The 17,653-nt window shown below is 36.5% G+C and overlaps 1 protein-coding gene across 7 annotated transcripts in view; it reads right to left on the minus strand.

Moving 5' to 3' along the window:
• Window positions 1–593: 593 nt before the first annotated feature.
• The window catches only part of OSBPL8 (oxysterol binding protein like 8), a 216,534-nt gene continuing 199,474 nt past the window's right edge, over window positions 594–17,653 (minus strand). For all 7 annotated transcript variants that reach the window (XM_043966291.1, XM_043966292.1, XM_043966289.1 and 4 more), the window contains 3 exons: window positions 17,127–17,232; window positions 14,734–14,836; window positions 594–5,143 (listed from right to left, as the gene is read on the minus strand). In XM_043966291.1, the coding sequence (XP_043822226.1) occupies window positions 5,011–5,143; window positions 14,734–14,836; window positions 17,127–17,232 (342 nt within the window). In that variant the 3' untranslated portion in view covers window positions 594–5,010. The remainder of the gene's footprint in view (window positions 5,144–14,733; window positions 14,837–17,126; window positions 17,233–17,653) is intronic.

Below are 17,653 nucleotides of genomic sequence, written 5' to 3' on the forward strand. Positions count from 1 at the left end.
GCCAACACTCTCATAACTGGATAACTCCTCTACCACCTTTGTACCACTGGTGCTTAGCAGTGACTAGCACTATTGTCTCAACTCTCTTTTGAGTTGTAGTTGTGTATGTCTTTGCCCTTTAGGTATCTTTGCACCACCAGTGCGTCATAGGGGGTTCACACAAAACACTCAATTAAATGCTGTAGGGAATTTCTGGAGCATTTTTAACTTCTCCAATGTGACAGCATTCATAACATTTTTTATTTCAGTGGGAATTGGCCATTTTTATTTAGATACCACTTTAGAGTATTTGGATACTTGGCACTTTGATCTTATGCTACTTAAAAATGAGTTCAAGTTCTGCAATAGGATTTTCTCTCCTTACCCTTTCTCTTTCCATTTCATCTACTCCCATGGACTGCTAAGATAATGACTGGATCTCTTAACCTACTGGAAATTTCTAAAATAGAATTACTTAAGAGTTCCTTAGCATCTATATACTTAAGTAGGGGTGGAATTAGAATGTTCTTTGAGCCATTCTTCAGCCCATGACTGATATGTCTGCACATCTCATCATCAACTTGGAGAACTCAACATTGTACACTTACACACACTGCAGATAACATCTCTTTATTCTATTAATCATACAAAACTATTGACCAGTGGTAGTGCTTTAATTTACAAATGGCCATTAACAAGATGTTTGACTTGGGTTTACACTTAGCATGCCATACAGTGGAAACTCCAACTGAATTTTTGTGGCTCATTATCTTGAATGTTACATTACGTTTTTTCTTTAAATAACTTTCTCAATAATGTGACACTAAAATAATTTTACATGATAGACGCAGAAACATGAAATCATTTTTCTAAATAAATATTTTAGGAAGAACATTCACATTCATTTTGTCATGGGTTTCTTTGTGGCTCTTCTATATACCTATATATATATTTATACTCATATTTGTATAAATATATATATGTATATATATATATATTAATCAGATTAATGAGACACTGGTCCTATACAACTTTTAACAGTCCATTTTCAATTTAAAAATGTAACAGTACAAAAACAAGCAATATGTTAAAAGTAACAAAAGAGAAAATAAAAAATGCCAATATGACATTCTCTAGCTAGAACAAAATGAAATAAAAGTACATATTAGTGGCAGGCTATGCATTTTAAAGAATCATTTTCCCGGTTAAACAAAAGTTGAAATGTAAACGTATTAGTTTCTATGCTTTTTTGAGATGGTTTAAAATGTCAATTTAGGTCTAAATGTTAAGTTTAATTTTTTGCATATTTAACATAATGAATTCAAAATAATCTATGATGTCATTTATGGCTCTTCAATAATGCCACAATGCATTATACCTTCACTGTATAGAAAACAAACAGCACAGATGTTTACTACTCAGTAGAAATACTAAAAACTAGAAAAAAAAGGAATTGTATACATTTGTTTCCTTAGATATCTGACTAAGAGTGAGATAGTTTTCAAAAAGTTAAAAGTAACTGCCTCCCACAAAAGTTGTTTTTTTTATAATGTATATATGGCACAAATTGACAAGTTCTTTATACATCCCCAAACAGTGTGAATTCATCAAAAAGGCACTGTTTACAATACTCAGAAATAATCTGACAAATCGATTTCTGTGATGTCTGAAGAGTGGAGGACATACTTTAAGTACAGTAATTAGACAAACCCTTATAAAAGTACAGCATTACTGTTTAAATATATTTATAAAAGAAAAGAGTGACAGTGACCCTTTTAAGAAAAAAAAAAAGTCTACTGAATTGTTAACAAATACTTTGAATTTAGATTTTGTCCCAGTAAATACAAGTGGCAAAAAGATTTCCTAGAGGCACAAAAGCATAAATATTACATGAATGCTATATTTTACAAGGCAAAATCCAATGCGATGCACATGGCTATTTGTGCTAATATGAATAAAACTATACTGTACCTTTATAAGTGCTGCAAAAAAAGTAGTGACATGTGAAATATAAGAAAAATTATCTATTGCTGTAACTATACTTAACATTTCACATGACTCATATACTCTCTTTTGATAGGCCAAATACATCTCACTAAAAGAAAATTAAAGGTTAACATTTAAAAACAAAAACACCACTTCTCTAAATTTCTATGGAGAAAAGAGAGTACTGGAATAAGAAAACATGTCTTAAGGAGTTTAATCCTCCAACCTAGACAACTGCAAACTATACAATCACAGTTTTTCATGAATCAATGTGTAGAAGAAAAACAGATTACTCTCAAGTAAAGGACATTCAAAGTCAACGACATGTTATGGCTAAATACAAAGTTAATTATGTGTTTAAAAGGATTCATATACCAAGCCTATTACCAGCATTGGTCTAATACTAAGCCACCAATTCCTGAGTGTCGTATTCAGCTCACAGAAAGGAACTTCATGTGACTAAAAACATTAGGAAATATTGGATTAGATATGTGCTTTTAAGCATGTAATAAAACAGTCATGAAAAATCTTGCTGTTATTTTTACTTTCGTAAGTTCCATGAAATATTCTCTGACTCCTTAATTAGGAATTGAACCTATATCAGATCTGTCATATAACTTGGAGTAAGAAAGAAAGGAAGCAGAAAACCACCTTTTAGATTAAACAGGGACATTTTTCCAGCACATCTATATCTTAACAATTATATACAAACAGAAGAATAAAAACAGAAAACTAGATCTGGCCACCAACCACATACCACCATCAGGTCATCAACAAAAATGTTTCAATTTTAAACTGCAATTGAAATGTGAAGGTAAAGTAATATATGTATAGCAGTACTCATTTAAATAGTTTTTTAAATTGCCAACATTTGTTTATAAAATAGCATTTTATTATACACCCCAACAGATATGTAGATGAAGGCTAAACATGGCAGTGGAATGAATAAATGGAGAAAATTCAAAGTATAGGTTGCAGCATTGTGGTTTCTAACATGAAAATATTTGATACAGGTAACTTTTTGGGGGGGGGGGGTTGGTGAGGCAATTGGGGTTAAGTGACTTGCCCAGGGTCAAACAACTAGTGTTAAGTGTCTGAGGTCAGATTTGAGCTCAGGTCTTCCTGATTCCAGAGCCGGTTCTCTATCCACTGCGCCACCTAGCTGCCCCCAATACAGGTAACCTTCTGTCTTTACCTATTTATTTCCAATTGAATAAATGGATATACTGATTTTGCTAATTATGCATGAGAAATTGGATCTTCCTATGTATGTAGGATTCATATTACCTAAGCATTCTATTTAGGATACTTAGATCAGTAGTAAAATGTAGCCTACTCAGTTTTCATAATTCGCCATACATCTCTTTATCTGTTCTTGCTGGCATGTAGTTTTTATTTTGTTAAGGTGAAAACTTGATGAGAATGAGTCTTATCTCTGCCCTTATTACCAATAAGTCTCAGAATCTGTATTTTCAGCACTATAAAAATCTTTTATAATATTAGATGTTGAAGTAATACACAAAAATTGCTTTTAAAGACTATAAAAAGCATGTAAAAAAAAAGCCCAACATTTTTAATTAAAAAGCTAAATTATCTTAGTTTGTATCATGGAGCTTTAAACAAAACAGGATCCTACAGCAATGTGACTGACATGGATTTTAAATTACTAATAATATAAAGGGAAAATAAAGGTTTAAGTTCCTGAACTCTTTTTAGGTATGTAGCACTGCTATGCATCTTATAAGTGATTTTTAAAAATTTGCAGAAATACATCCAGACCATTATTTCTCATTTTCCACTTCCTTTTGGCTTTTGAAGTAAAAATATTTAAGGTAATTATAGTTTTCTGTGCTCTTTAACCATTAAACAGTTTAAGGTATAAATAAAAGTTCAAGAACCATTCCTAAAACAAGCCAATTACTGATGAAATAACATGAATTATCTCATTTTTCATCTGTTCCATAAACTACTTAAATCGCTATAGGCTATGTAAGGTCACAGACAGCAGTCATTTCTGAGTTCTAGGGAATACATTAAAAAAATTCAGATAGGAAGGGTAATTTAATACCCAAACCAGTTTTCTTCCAATTTACTATAATGAAATTAAATTCTCTTTAAATTCTTAAACTAGGTTCATAATGGTGGAAGTGGTGGTAGGCCATGAACATTGGCGGGTCTTGCTTAAAGAAATAAATTTACAGAAATATTTTCTAGGATGTGCTCAAGGGGCCATCATAAAGCATGACAAGAAAGATACAAAGGTCATTACTAGACACAGAGAAGAAGGTGGACTTTTCTATATGTACATACATAAACATATCCATACCAAAAGTTACTTACATTAAACATGTTAAGGGTCCACACATACACACAATCCTTCATGTAAATTTGGGTTTTGATCCAATGTCACCATTTTCATATATACATATGTGTATGCATGTGTGTGTGTATGTTTATGTATGTGTGTGTGTTATGGACCATCAACATGTTCTCCTTTTTAAGTTTCTAAGAAGAGAGAGAGAAAAATTAGATCCTTTGGAAGTGATGTGTGTACAGTACGGAAAATTCATTAGGTATAACTATTTCTCTATTTTTCCCCATATTGTAAGTTCTTATCAATAAAAGTTTTGTGCCTGTTTTTATGAAGAAAACCGATCACTGTACATAGTTTTACAAACTTAACAGCATTTTTGTTAACAACACTGTATGACTACAGATTGGAACATTACTATATACTACATGACTACTGTCAGGTACTAATGCCTACAGGACCTGTGTAGATATGCACTGTACACCAGCACAGATGCACACACATGGATAAAAACAAGAAATATTCTGGCACTTACGCAATTTTCACGTTAACCAGATAGGACAGGTCTTGTTCCGGTTAAGGATACAAGGCATGAGAGGTCAAAACTTCTAGATTTATCTCTAAGATTCTTTTAGAAATATTGCATTGTTTGAATAAAGTCCAAACCAACTTGAAAAATGGTCCCAGGCTAAATCTAATCCTTCCATCTCACTGATTCAATTATATAAGGAATTCTATTTAAACATGAAGTTTATTATGATCTGTAGCAAAATCAGCAGGAAAATGATGAAGTAGTCTCTCGGTTGTAGGAAATAGTCTGTGGCAGTTGAACTTGAAATAAGATGATTTCGTAGAGCCATAATATTTCTACAAAATACAAAGCAACATATATTTATAGTGACTTGTTAAAAATGTTAATACTGCAAAATTATATTTATACACGACTTTGAAGTTTTCAAAATGCTTTCAATTCATTCTCTTGTTTGAGCATCTCAACAAGCTTATAAGCTAGGCAGGATATATATTTTTCATGCTTTAAATTGGAAAAAAGTGGTTTAGAAAAGTTAAGTGACTTCGCCAAGGTTATATGGCCAGTAGTAGAAAAAGTGAAAGACCTAGATCTTCCCATTTCTACTATAGTGCTCTGCTAAATCACATTTACTAATAATACAGAGAGATATATAAATTCTGGCACTAAGTATTTTCATGCAGAATTTTAGGAAACTTACATTTCTTTAGTGGAAAGCTAAATATGCATATATGAAATTACCTTTGAATATTAGGTTATAGAGTAACAAGCCCATTGTGGATATACATTTTTCCTTCTTTATTAAGAACCTCTGCCTTTCTTATCCTAACAATGACTTTTAAACAATTTAAATTCTGTTTCATACTTAGCTACTAAAGTCCTCCCAGCAAAGAGGGTTTAGAGGTAAGCAGAAAAAAGCCATCCAGTCCCATAGAGGTGAAAAAACTCTCAATTTAAGTTTCTTTGGTATATATAGAAAAGTTAAAGCAGGGAAAAAAGAAATGTGACGAAAGCCAGGCTCTACAAACCATATTCCAATGATTTATCATGGTGTGCAGGTGACCAGGTTACTGACGATTCTGTCAGCATGCCACATGTTCTGGCATGGTCTGCCATGCTGGTATAGAGTATATGTCTGGAGCCAAGGGCCCAAAGATGTCACCTGTAAGATGCTCCCTGAGGGAAATATTCCAGATTATATTCCCCAGAAAGAAGTCGTGAACCTGTGCTGGGGCAATACCACCGAGTACATAAAGCTTAAGATCTGTTGTGGAAGTCTTGTAGAGGATTGTGAGAACTGGGTGAACAAAGACAAAAAGAACTGGCCCTGTAACTAAAGCATGCCAATGGAAGAGGTGGCATAAATGGTGGTAAAGAGGTGAGGACAGCATGGATTTGGCCCCGGCATCCTGAAATTCTGAGTTCTAAGAAGCCACACACATGACTACTGTGCTGAGAAATCAGTGTTTCATACTATTGCCCTGAGACTGAATATCAAGGGATTAAGCAGAGCAGTTTTGGACTCAAATTTGCAACACTGGAATAGGAGTGAGCAAGCCATGAGTGATCTGTGATCTTCTCCTACAGTGTTGAGATGCCAGAAGATTTAACTGGGTAGTTAACTATCACTCCCAGAAGATATCTAGAGATGGCAGCCTTTAGGTAGGGGTACAAAATACAGTTACTACCTGATAAAATTCCTGATATTTATCTATATCATTTAATTAAATGCCATTTGCTCTGATTTCATATGTTATTACCATGATATAAAAGAAAATATCAGTGGGGAGTCAGAGCTATAGATTTGAGTAGATGATGACCTGAAACAGCATCATGAACCTGAGTATGGCTATGTATTACAATGAAAAAGGTCAAAGTCCAGTGACAGATGTATCCTTTTGTTAAGGGCTAAAATTCTAGCTAGTCTGTCTAAAATATCTAATGAGTGGTCGCCAATAAATTATAAGCTTTAGCAAGAGTTAGGCTTTTAAGCATTTATTAAGGAGAATAAGAATTTGGTAAAGAGATAGAGAAAGGCCTACATTCATCTATCTATTAAAGGGAGAGCACATTTCTAGCTCTGCTCTCCACCAGAGTCCAAAGGAAAGAGAGAAAGACAGAGCGCTCAGTTCCCCCTTCCTCCTCCCACCAGCAAATGTCACTTCCTGACACCAAAGAAAAGATGCATGGTCTTGCCCTCAGAGATGTTCACCTCATTTCTACAGTAAGTCTCCAGCAGGTGGCGTCATTCCAATCGTTACACTTTCTGAGACCTATCCTCAATAAATATAGAAAGCTCACCATGAATGATAGGCTGTCCACTCAGTGATGAATTATTTTGTCATGAAAACCCTTGAAATGAAAATACCAAATAGCCCCCAGTTCTGTGTGACCTCTTTCTGCTTCTGCAGTGACAGAGGAGCAAGAATAGAGGGCAGAGGGTAATGCAATGTCACACAGGTTTTAGACTATCAAACAAAAAATTAGCTACTAGGGTGCTGAAGGCAAGCTCCTTGGTCTTATCACCAATAAAGAGAAGTACCAGAGGAATAGAATTATATCAATCTTTTACATTCTCACTAATAAGAAGGAAGGGAGGAACATTTCCCTATCTCCAAACTTTGTCATTTTAATTACACAGCACTCAGTTTGATTCTTTTTCTTTCCATTTCCATTTCAGTTAGCCTGTATGTTGTTTTCCTGGTCCTGTTTACTTCACCTTGATTAATTCATGTAAGTCTTCCTGTGATTCTCTGTAATTTCATATTCATTTTTTATGGTACAGTAATACTGAATTACATTCACAAATCACAGTTTAGCTACAACCCAAATGATACCTATTTTGTTAATAGTTCTTTGCTATCACAAAAAATGCTATGAATATCTTGATGTGAGATCTTTTATTGAGCTCCTTGGGGTATATACCTAAGTCAGTCAATGAACATTTATTAAGTACCTACTGTGTTCCAGGTACTGTGCTAAGCACTGGGGATACAAAAAAGAGGCAAAAGACAGTCCCTGTCCTCACAGAGCTCACAATGTAATGGGAGAGACAACAACCAAATATATATGTGCAAACAGGCTGTACAAGAACAAAAGCGCTAGAATGAAGAGAGGCTGGGAAAGGCTTCCTGTAGAAGATAGGATTTCAGTTGGAACTTAAAGGAAACCAGGGAAGGTAGTATACAAAGATGAGGAGGGAGGGCACAGTCAGAGAAAATGCCTGGAGCCAAGAAATGGAGCATCTTGTTCACTGAACAGCCAGACGGCCAATGTTACTGGGTCGAAGCATACATGGCAAGGAATAATAACAGGATCGCAAATCTATTAACTCTTTTAGAAAAGAATAACAAATTAATCAATAAGCGATTATTAGGCCATGGCCTATTATGAAAGATTATGAATATCATCATTCCATAAAACAGTACAAAGCAGTGGAAGGAAAAAAGGTTCACGATAAGCTTGGTGGTAGATGGACCTAAGCTGTTTCATCTAATGGACATTTAAAGTTGAAAGTGAAAGGAGGAAAAATAGGCATAACATGGAAACGTGGTTAAATGGAAACATTCCCTCAGCAAATTATGTTCATCTCTAACAGTGGAGCCACCTACCACATTTGGCCACATGTGCAACAAGATGAAGCTTTAAATGGCTTTAAAGAAAATGAAGATGGGAAGAAAGGCTGGACTAGACCAAGTACACCCCCCCATAAGGTCCATGCCAAGACACAAAACAATTCTGAGAGCACTGAGAACTTTTAGGAGAAGACAAGAGCTGTACAGGATAAAGAGGAAGGATGGACTGTGATATGGCCACAAGAAAGAATACCCTCATTGATGAGATCACAAAAGCAGAGTACTAATGTATCAAAGGTGGTCCAAAGACTTGTATTTACTGAAGAGAAATTTGGGAGAACTCAAGAAATAAGAGGGAGGGAGGAGAAGGAGGAGGAAGACTTAGGTTGAATGACAACTAGAGTTGAGGGAGGAGAAAGAAGTTTCAAGTATCATGATGCTAATGGGTTGGGAAAGAAAGCCACAACTAGGGAGCTATAGACCTCCAGAGTTAGATTATTATAACACTTTTTCCAAGAAATAAGTCTTAAGGATGACTAATAAGCAAGAAAAAAAACTGGGGATCTAGCTTCAAGTAAAGCATGGACAACAGGGTCAATTCTGTAGTTAATGTAGAATTTTCCAACAGACTATAAGTTCCTTGAGTGAAGGGAATATTTCTGCATCTCCAGTACAAAAGCACTTCATAAATGCTTGCTGGATTGAGCTGACTTTGATAAAGTATACAGTGTTTATCTTTAAGTTCTGGAAAATAAATACTATGTATATTCACAGTTCTGGTGATCTCACTGTTAGAAAAAGAAGGCAAACTCATTTGAGGAACACCTCCTTCTCATCAAGTAGAATGAAAAGATCTTTTAAAAAATGAAATAAGGACTTCAAGGCAAAAATAAAAGGAAACCTACCTAAAGAAGAAAAGAATCCTGATTTATGACAGGAAGTCAGTGGGTAGAAAAATATGACACAGAAGAAAAAGGTAAAAAGAACTACTGAACACTTAAAGACAATTCAAAGATATGAAAAAATTCTATAGAATGAAGATCTGGGTCTGCTGAAGAAGCAGCAGGTGCCTGTAATCCAAGGAACCACAGGTACCCTGGTTACAAGTTACCCAGCTGAGGGAGAAGGAAGACGTGACAAGGCGTAGTGAATGGTGATTTCATGATAAGGGATACCAGAGCAGCTATTTACTGTGAGGTCTTTCTAGAACATATATCTAGGAGAATCTCTCAAGACTTGTCAAACTTGGTTACTACTACACCCTTCTGGTGACTTACATAGATACAAATAATAGTTCCCAAAGAATTCTCGAAAGCATTGCTAAGGATAATTAATGGGGCACAACTGAAGACTTTTGGAGTGTGATGTCTTTATCACCACTGCTGATAAAGGCAAGGAAGGAGTTCAGAAAAGCAGATTTGATAAGTGAACAGCTAGTTGAGAAGAGGGTCTCTGAAAAACAGGATATGAATTTCTGGACCTTGGCTAAAAATATAAGAATGATGGGCTCCTGGGGCAGCTAGGTGGCGCAATGGATAAAGCACTGGCCCTGGATTCAGAAGGACCTGAGTTCAAATCCGACCTCAGACACTTGACACTTAACTAGCTGTGTGACCCTGGGCAAGTCACTTAACTCTCATTGCCCCTCAAAAAAAAAAAAAAAAAGAATGATGGGCTCCTGGCCACAGATGGAATGTACTCAAAGACCACAGTCATTTTCCTATAGTTTAAAAAACATCTACTCAAAAGAACTTTAACCTGAAGAGGGGAAGGGAAAAAATTACACACATGGATATACTTCCCCCAAGACATTCTACAGTATAGATATAATACAGGCAGAAGAATAGCCGTGGAGATGCCCAGAATTTTACAGGAGACAAAATGAGTCAAAGTAAACCTCATAGCCTTAGACTGGATATGGAGATAAACAAAATGGAGATTACAAGCAGGGAGCTCATAAGGTGAGGAGGCATATCTGACTTCACTACACTTCAGACAAATAAGCAACTGGGTCTAGAACCGAACAGGAATCAGAGAGTAACAATGGTTACACTTAGAAAATCCACCCATGCTTTTCATAACACTATGCTCTTCTTACATTCAAAGGCCCTTTTACAAAGCTAACATTTTCCCAGGGATTCTCTGTGGCCAAGAACCAAATGCTGTAGTCCCAGAAACCAAGCTGTTTTTTCTCTGAAGCTTCCATGAGCTTGTTATGAAATGACTTGCTTTTTCTGGTTTTACCTCTTGAACTTCTCTCAGGGTACAGCATGTCTGTTATGTTCAGCATTTCCTTCTTTACTCGTATCTCTGACTTGTTTGGAGATGGACATTTCATGCTTGGGTCAGACTGCTCCCTCAGGTACTATGGGTTGGGGTGCGCAGTCTCTGCCTGACCCAGTCTCTTCATAGCCTGGATGGTGCCGCTTTTGCTTCTCTGAATGCAACGGCTAAGACCAGCCCCTGCCCACACTTCTGTCTCTGCTGGTGGCTTGACTCAGGTTGGGGCCTCAGACCTTTTTCCGTCTCTTTTTCCTTACAGAGTTGCTATCTAGGACCTATCCTTTGCTGTGGTTCTGAGAGGTGCCAATCAGATTGTGATGGTACTCACAGTAGGCTTCCTACAAGACCCAGGTACTGTACTGGCCCCTGTCTCATATTGGGGTTCCAGTGGGGACTGCCTGGAAACTATGGTTTCTAGCCTCTCCTCAGCACACCTGCAGACTGCTAGAAGTCATCTTGTGCAGGCATGGACTGGAGGTGGGAGGTTAGACCACTTTCACTTTGCTTTTCTTTACCACTGTTCCATCTGGTGCATTTTAAAAAATTTTACTGGAGCATTTGTAAAAGATCTGGGGTCTTCTAGATCTATGGCATCAAATTCAAATAGAAATGGATCCACACAGGCCGCATATCGACTTAGAAATCCACAAATTAACATTACCTGTGTTGTACTGTATTCTTATTTATTTTGTTAAACCTTTTCCAATTGTATTTTTTTTCTTTTTTTTTTTTTTAGTGAGGCAATTGGGGTTAAGTGACTTGCCCAGGGTCACACAGCTAGTAAGTGTTAAGTGTCTGAGGCTGGATTTGAACTCAGGTACTCCTGAATCCAGGGCCAGTGCTCTATCTACTGCACCACCTAGCTGCCCCCTCCAATTGTATTTTAATGAGGCCAGCCAAGAAAAGAGTAGAAAACTCTGCTCTAGGCCTTGTTATGTCACTATCTTACTGAGAAGTCACAAAATGCCATGCTCTAAAGAATTACCACTTAGAGGGCAAAGGTATCTGTAAATAGACTGTAGCATATTACCCATGAAGAACTGCACATGAGTGGCATAACTCTTAGTGGGAAAGTTACAGGGGAACATTGGATAAGAGTTTAGAAAAAAATTAGAAGGTGCGGAGGGGTTGTGCATCACTGCATCTCTACTGAAGAGCAAACACACTGAGTGTGTTGGAGGTGGACGATGTAGTAGTATTACATGTTAAAGAAAACATACTCCATAGGAAATTCAGGTCTTAGGGGAGAAGGAGAGGGGTGGGTTTACAGTGGAGGAGCAGGGCAGAGAATATTTCAATTGAGGCAAATACAGAAGAAATTTTGTCATGGTAGTATACTAAAAATCACTTGAAGAGAAGGAAGAGATGTTTGGAAAACATGCCTAGACTGAAGGCATGACATATAGTAATGGTGGAGAACTTCAATTATATGTATCCTACTGCACCTTTTGCTCTCTGCAAAACAAAACAAATCCAGCCACTAGAGTCTTTGTATTATTTAATGATGATTTCACATTTCAAAAAGTAGACTAACAAAGGGGAACTGCTATTCTAGACCTGATTCTCAGCACCAAATATGAACTTTTTGCTGAAATTAAAATGTTAGGAACGTTGGGGCCAGGGGAACAGAGTATAGAGGAGGAGTAAAGGTTGGAATGACTGACCATTCCATCCCAAAATCTGTGACAGAGGAGAAGAAAGCCAGGTAAAGCTGACATGGACCCTAAATTTCCATAGAGCAGATTTTAAAAGGATTTAGAGAAAGGATAAATAGGTAGGATTTCAGGGACTAATATTTTACAGGGAAAGTCAGATTACTATAGATAGCGAACTCTCAAGGATGAAATTTTATTACATTTTTTTCTTTTATTAATCTGTCTTTTCCATTATTCTTTCCCCCTCATCGCCACCGATCAATTAAAAAAGATGAAATGAAAAAAAACCCTTATACATTTCTACATGGTGTGATTAAACAAATTCACACACTGCACAGAGCCAAAAATGAATCTCTGTTACTATATTTTAAATTTATCACCTCTTTTACAGGTGCTCAGAGGTATGTTTCATCTTCACTCTTTTGGTCTAGTGGTTTATCATTGCATTCATCAGCAGCACAGTTCTAGAAGTCTTCCCAGTTTCCCCGGAAAATGTTCATTTCAGCATTTCTTGTGGCAAAATAATATTCCATTCAGTTCATATGCCACATTTTGTTTAGCGTTCCCCAATAGGAAATTCTCTTCCTTTCCAATTTGGGGCTACCACAAAGAGCTGCTATACTTTTGTGCATGTGGGCCTTTTTCTTCTTTCTTTGATTTTTTTGCATAGTGTTGTAACTATTAGGGGTACTGAGTCAAACAAAGGGCATGCACAGTTTAGTAACTTTCTAGGCATAGTCCCAAACTGCTTTCCAGAATGGATGTACCAATTTATAGCCCCACAAAGAGCACATTATTATATCTGTTTCCCCCCAGACTTTTCCAACTTTTAAGTGACTTTAATTTGTATTTATTTATTAGTAATTTAGAATTTTTTTTTATATGGTGGATGATAGCTTGAATTTCTTCCTTTGAAAACTTCTTATTCATATCCTTTGACCATTTATCTATCAAGGAATAGTTCTTATTCTTGTAAGTTTGATTCAGTTTCTTATGTATTTTGGATATGAGACCTTTATTAAGAAATTTGCTGTGAAGTTACCTGCTAGCCAGTTATGTATTTCTTTTCTAATTTTAGCTACATCATATTTATCTGTGCAAAAATGTTTAAGTTTTAGATAGAACTGTCCATTTTATCTTGTGTGATGCTTGCTATCACTTGTTGAATCATGAGCCCTTCCCCTATCCATTTAACTTGTTTGCTTGTCTAATTTGTTGAAGATGTGACCTCCTGAATTGAGATCATGTATCTATTTGGAGTTTATACTGGTATATGGGGTGAAATGCTAGGCGAAACCTGTTTCTGCCAGACTGCCTAATCTATTCCACTGATGCGCTCTCTCTCTCTCTCTCTCTCTCTCTCTCTCTCTCTCTCTCTCTCTCACTCTCTCTCTCTCTCTCACACACACACACACACACACACACACACGCACACACGCACACACACGACCAAAACATTTTAATGATTACTGCTTTGTAGTACACTTTAGGATGGAAAGAGAAAGGATGAGATTCTGAAAACACAAGCCCCAAATTGCAATGACAAGGAAAAAGCAGAGTTGTCTACAAAAGACTGATATAGATGCAGATGATCTTTCATTGAACAACTTGAGATTTTTAAGATATGAATGAAGTAAGGGCAAGTAAAGGAGGTTGACTATAAGAGCAGAGCACGGCCCTGTAAGAGTATCAGGTATGCTAAAGTTCAGAAATCAACAAGCATTTAAACACTTACAATGTACCTAACAACTACAATGTTCTAAGCTTAAAGCATTCAGATGCAAAAATGAAACAATCTCTACCTTCAAGGAGTTTATTATCTATTGGGGGAAAAACACATACATCTATTATAAGTAGATACAAATTAAAGACAGTATACATTTTTGGGAGGGGGACATTTGTAAGCTGGAGGATCAAGAAAAGCTCCATATAGAAGTGCTACTTGAGCTGAGTTTTGAGGAAAACAAGAGATTCTAAGAGGTGGAGATAAGGAAGGAAGAAGTGCCTAAGGGGGAAAAAAGGTGCGTGTGTACGTGTATGTTTGTGTGTAAATTGTTTGCACCTTCAGCTGTGTTAAAGCCATAGCAGCAATAATCAATTTCAATGTCTGTCACTGAATAGTTCAGCCCAGAAGTATCAAGGAATAGAAATGCTTTTCTGTCAAAGAAGAGTTGGTCTCTCTCCCTTTTCATGAGTCAAAGATTAACCCAATTATCTACATATGTAGATATACACATATATACCCACACAAAATTGTTAAAAAATTACAAGGTCACCTGGAAGGACTAGTAGTTGTGGGGATCAGGAACAGATTCACACAAAAGATGTTGCCTAAGTTGCATCTTAAAGGAACAGAAGGACTAAGGCAGAGGACTTATGAATTAAAAATTAAATACTAATAATATCATGCATTACCTTTTAATTTCTTCCTGTGTTTGTTTTATAGATTCAATGGAACTCTGCAGGTCTGCAAGATCTACTGTCTTCTTTCTTCTTGAACTTGGTTTTACAACTTGAGCTAAAAAGACATTTAGGATGAAACTGATGAAACAATGAAATTCTATTCTTAAATGAAGTGTAAGTTTTCACTAAAGGTTTCAATTACAAAAAAAATTCTGGGTTTGGCTTTAATTTTTGTGAATTTATACTAAATCATTACAACTAAATCATTTTAAATTTTGCACAAGTAAATTAAAGTAACAACTGAACTAGATAATATTGGTTATGAGATTTTTTTCTAAGTTATAATGCAAAGTATGATATATTTTTAAGTGATCTTTTATAAAGTACCGAATATATGACCTCCAGATGTGGTTGGGATGGGCAAGAGGGAAAAGGAGAAAGAATTTTACTTCCCCTTCCCACCACTATAGGATCGTAGAGTTAGAGTTCAAAATAAGTTATTTAGAACCAACCCCTTCAGTTTAAGGAAGAGGAAAGAGATCTAGAAAGAAACTTTTTTTTTCCTTTTTTTTTTTTTTTGGATGAGGCAATTGGGGTTAAGTGACTTGCTCAGGGTCGCACAGCTAGTAAGTGTCAAGGGTCTGAGGCCAGATTTGAACTCAGGTCCTGAATCCAGGGCCGGTGCTCTATCCACTGTGCCACCTAGCTGCCCCGGTTAAGTAACTTTTAATCACGATTGCTGAGGTAGTAATCAAGGGTAGAACTGTGATTTAAACCCAGGTCCCCTGACTCTACATCTTTACCTTTTTTCATTGTGCCACAGTGCCTCCAAAGAGGCAGCCCTATTTATAACCTTTATTCTTTCTGCTAATGGTTTCATCTTTCACTCACACACGCTTGAAATCTTGGAAACAGTCTTGACTTCCCATCTCTCTTAAATTTAATATCCTATAAATCACCAAGTCCTATTGATTCTTCCTTCACAATGTTCTCTCACATCTATTCCTTTTCATTCCTACTGCTATGATTTTGTTTTAGACCTCTCCTTACTCCATGTCTAGGTTTTAAATTGGTCTCTGTTTCCAGTCTCTCCCCTATTAAATGTATCCTATATATTGTTGACTGATTTATCTTTCTATAAAACACCACTTTCATGTCACACCCCTGGTTCAGAAGCTTTCAGTGGTTCTACAATGTATACACAATTAAATTTAAAAGTCCTAGCTTATTATTGTGTCCTCCCAAGCCTGACCTAAGCATACCTTTCTAGCCTTATATCCCACAATTCTCTTCACAGAATCTATGAGTTGGAAAGGGCCTGAGAGGGTCATCTGAATTCAACCTATATCTAGACGAGAATTCTTTGTTCAAAATCCCTGGTCATCCAGTGTCTGTGTAAAAACCTCCAGTGAAGGAGAACCTACGACTTCTCAAGACAGACCGCTTCCATTCTGGATAGCTTTAATTTCAGGAAGGTCTTCTAATAAGGTGAGCTTAAGTCCTGTATCTAGCCACTATTTCTAGCTCTTCCCTTTGGAGCCAAGTAGAACAAGTCACATCACATTTCACATAACAGATATTTCCTGAAGTTCCTCTAAGTCTTCTCTCCTCCAAGTTAAGTATCTCCAGTTCCTTTCACTGATTCTCCTCTGGCACAATCTTCAGTTTTCTCTGGGTTTGCGGCCTCTACACAACTAACAGCTTAGCCATGATCCCCCTAACATGGTACCCCAAAATACAGACAATACTTCACCTATGTCCTGAACAGAGCAGAGTGCAGTACTATCTCCCTCTTCTTGGACACCATCTTATAATCTGTGCAGTTAATTTTTTAAACCCAAGTGTTGGGGTATTTCATTTTTCTCATTTTATAAGATTTGGCCTACAGTTCTTGAAGGCAGAACTTCTTTGTACTTCCAAAGGTTATAGGCAGATTGTAACCACTCTGCTAAAAGTAGATTCGCAAATGCCAGTCTCATGTGGTAAGGATGGAAAATGACTTAATTTGGCCAATATTTAACTTTCAAAAGTAATTTCTTTTTATGGCTGTAATTTCTAATTTTTACTGGGGTCTCTCCTTTGAGAAGTATTATGCTTACTTTATCAAAGGGTAGTGATGGAAAGCTCAACAAATATTTGTTAAAATGAAAGTGGTATAATTTCTAGCAATTTCTCAGAAATCAATAGGCAAAAGTTAATAAAATATCTTTCTTGATTTGTATAGTAACTCCTCCCCAAATTTCCCACTCCCTGTCATACCTTCAAAATTTATGAGTCATCTCAAGCAGTATTTTCTCCCCTCCAAATGCTTATTCCATTTTGGTAAATCATTTCCTGAAGTTTTTTAATGTATTTTTCTGAGCTTATGCCCTTTGTGATGAACACACTGCAATGAAGAGCCTTACCTTCACTCCCAGAGGAGTCCTGGATATCAAGTTCTGGTGAGGAATAACCTTTTACTACTTTCTTCGGTTGCCTGCTTGGCTTATGCTTCATTTTTGGAACACTAACCTGAAATTCATAAATCTATGTAAGTAAACTGGCTGGAGGAATGAAGATTCCAGCTACAGGAGATAGCTTATGCAAAAAAAAGTGTATAGAGCTAGGAGATGATATAGTCTTTGAGTAAAAAGTTAACATCTAGTTTCTGGGCCATATGAAGCATGTGAAGGTGAAATCAGACTGGAGAAATAAACTGGCTTCAGACTGGGCCCTTAAACACCAGGCTGAATTTAACATTTGTTCTAGAGCCAACAGAGAGGCACTAAGAATTCTGCGATATAATGAAAGGCAAATGTAGGGTCAACAGAAAGGAAAAATCTTCCCCACATTTTGAGCTCTATGAAAGTAGAACAAGCTGCCACAGGAAGCAGTGGGTTCCCCCTAACTAGAGCTCTCCAAAGACTAGATGACTATCTGTCAGTGAATTCAT

This window comes from Dromiciops gliroides, chromosome 5 (assembly GCF_019393635.1).
Source record: "Dromiciops gliroides isolate mDroGli1 chromosome 5, mDroGli1.pri, whole genome shotgun sequence".
NCBI classification, from domain to species: domain Eukaryota; kingdom Metazoa; phylum Chordata; class Mammalia; order Microbiotheria; family Microbiotheriidae; genus Dromiciops; species Dromiciops gliroides.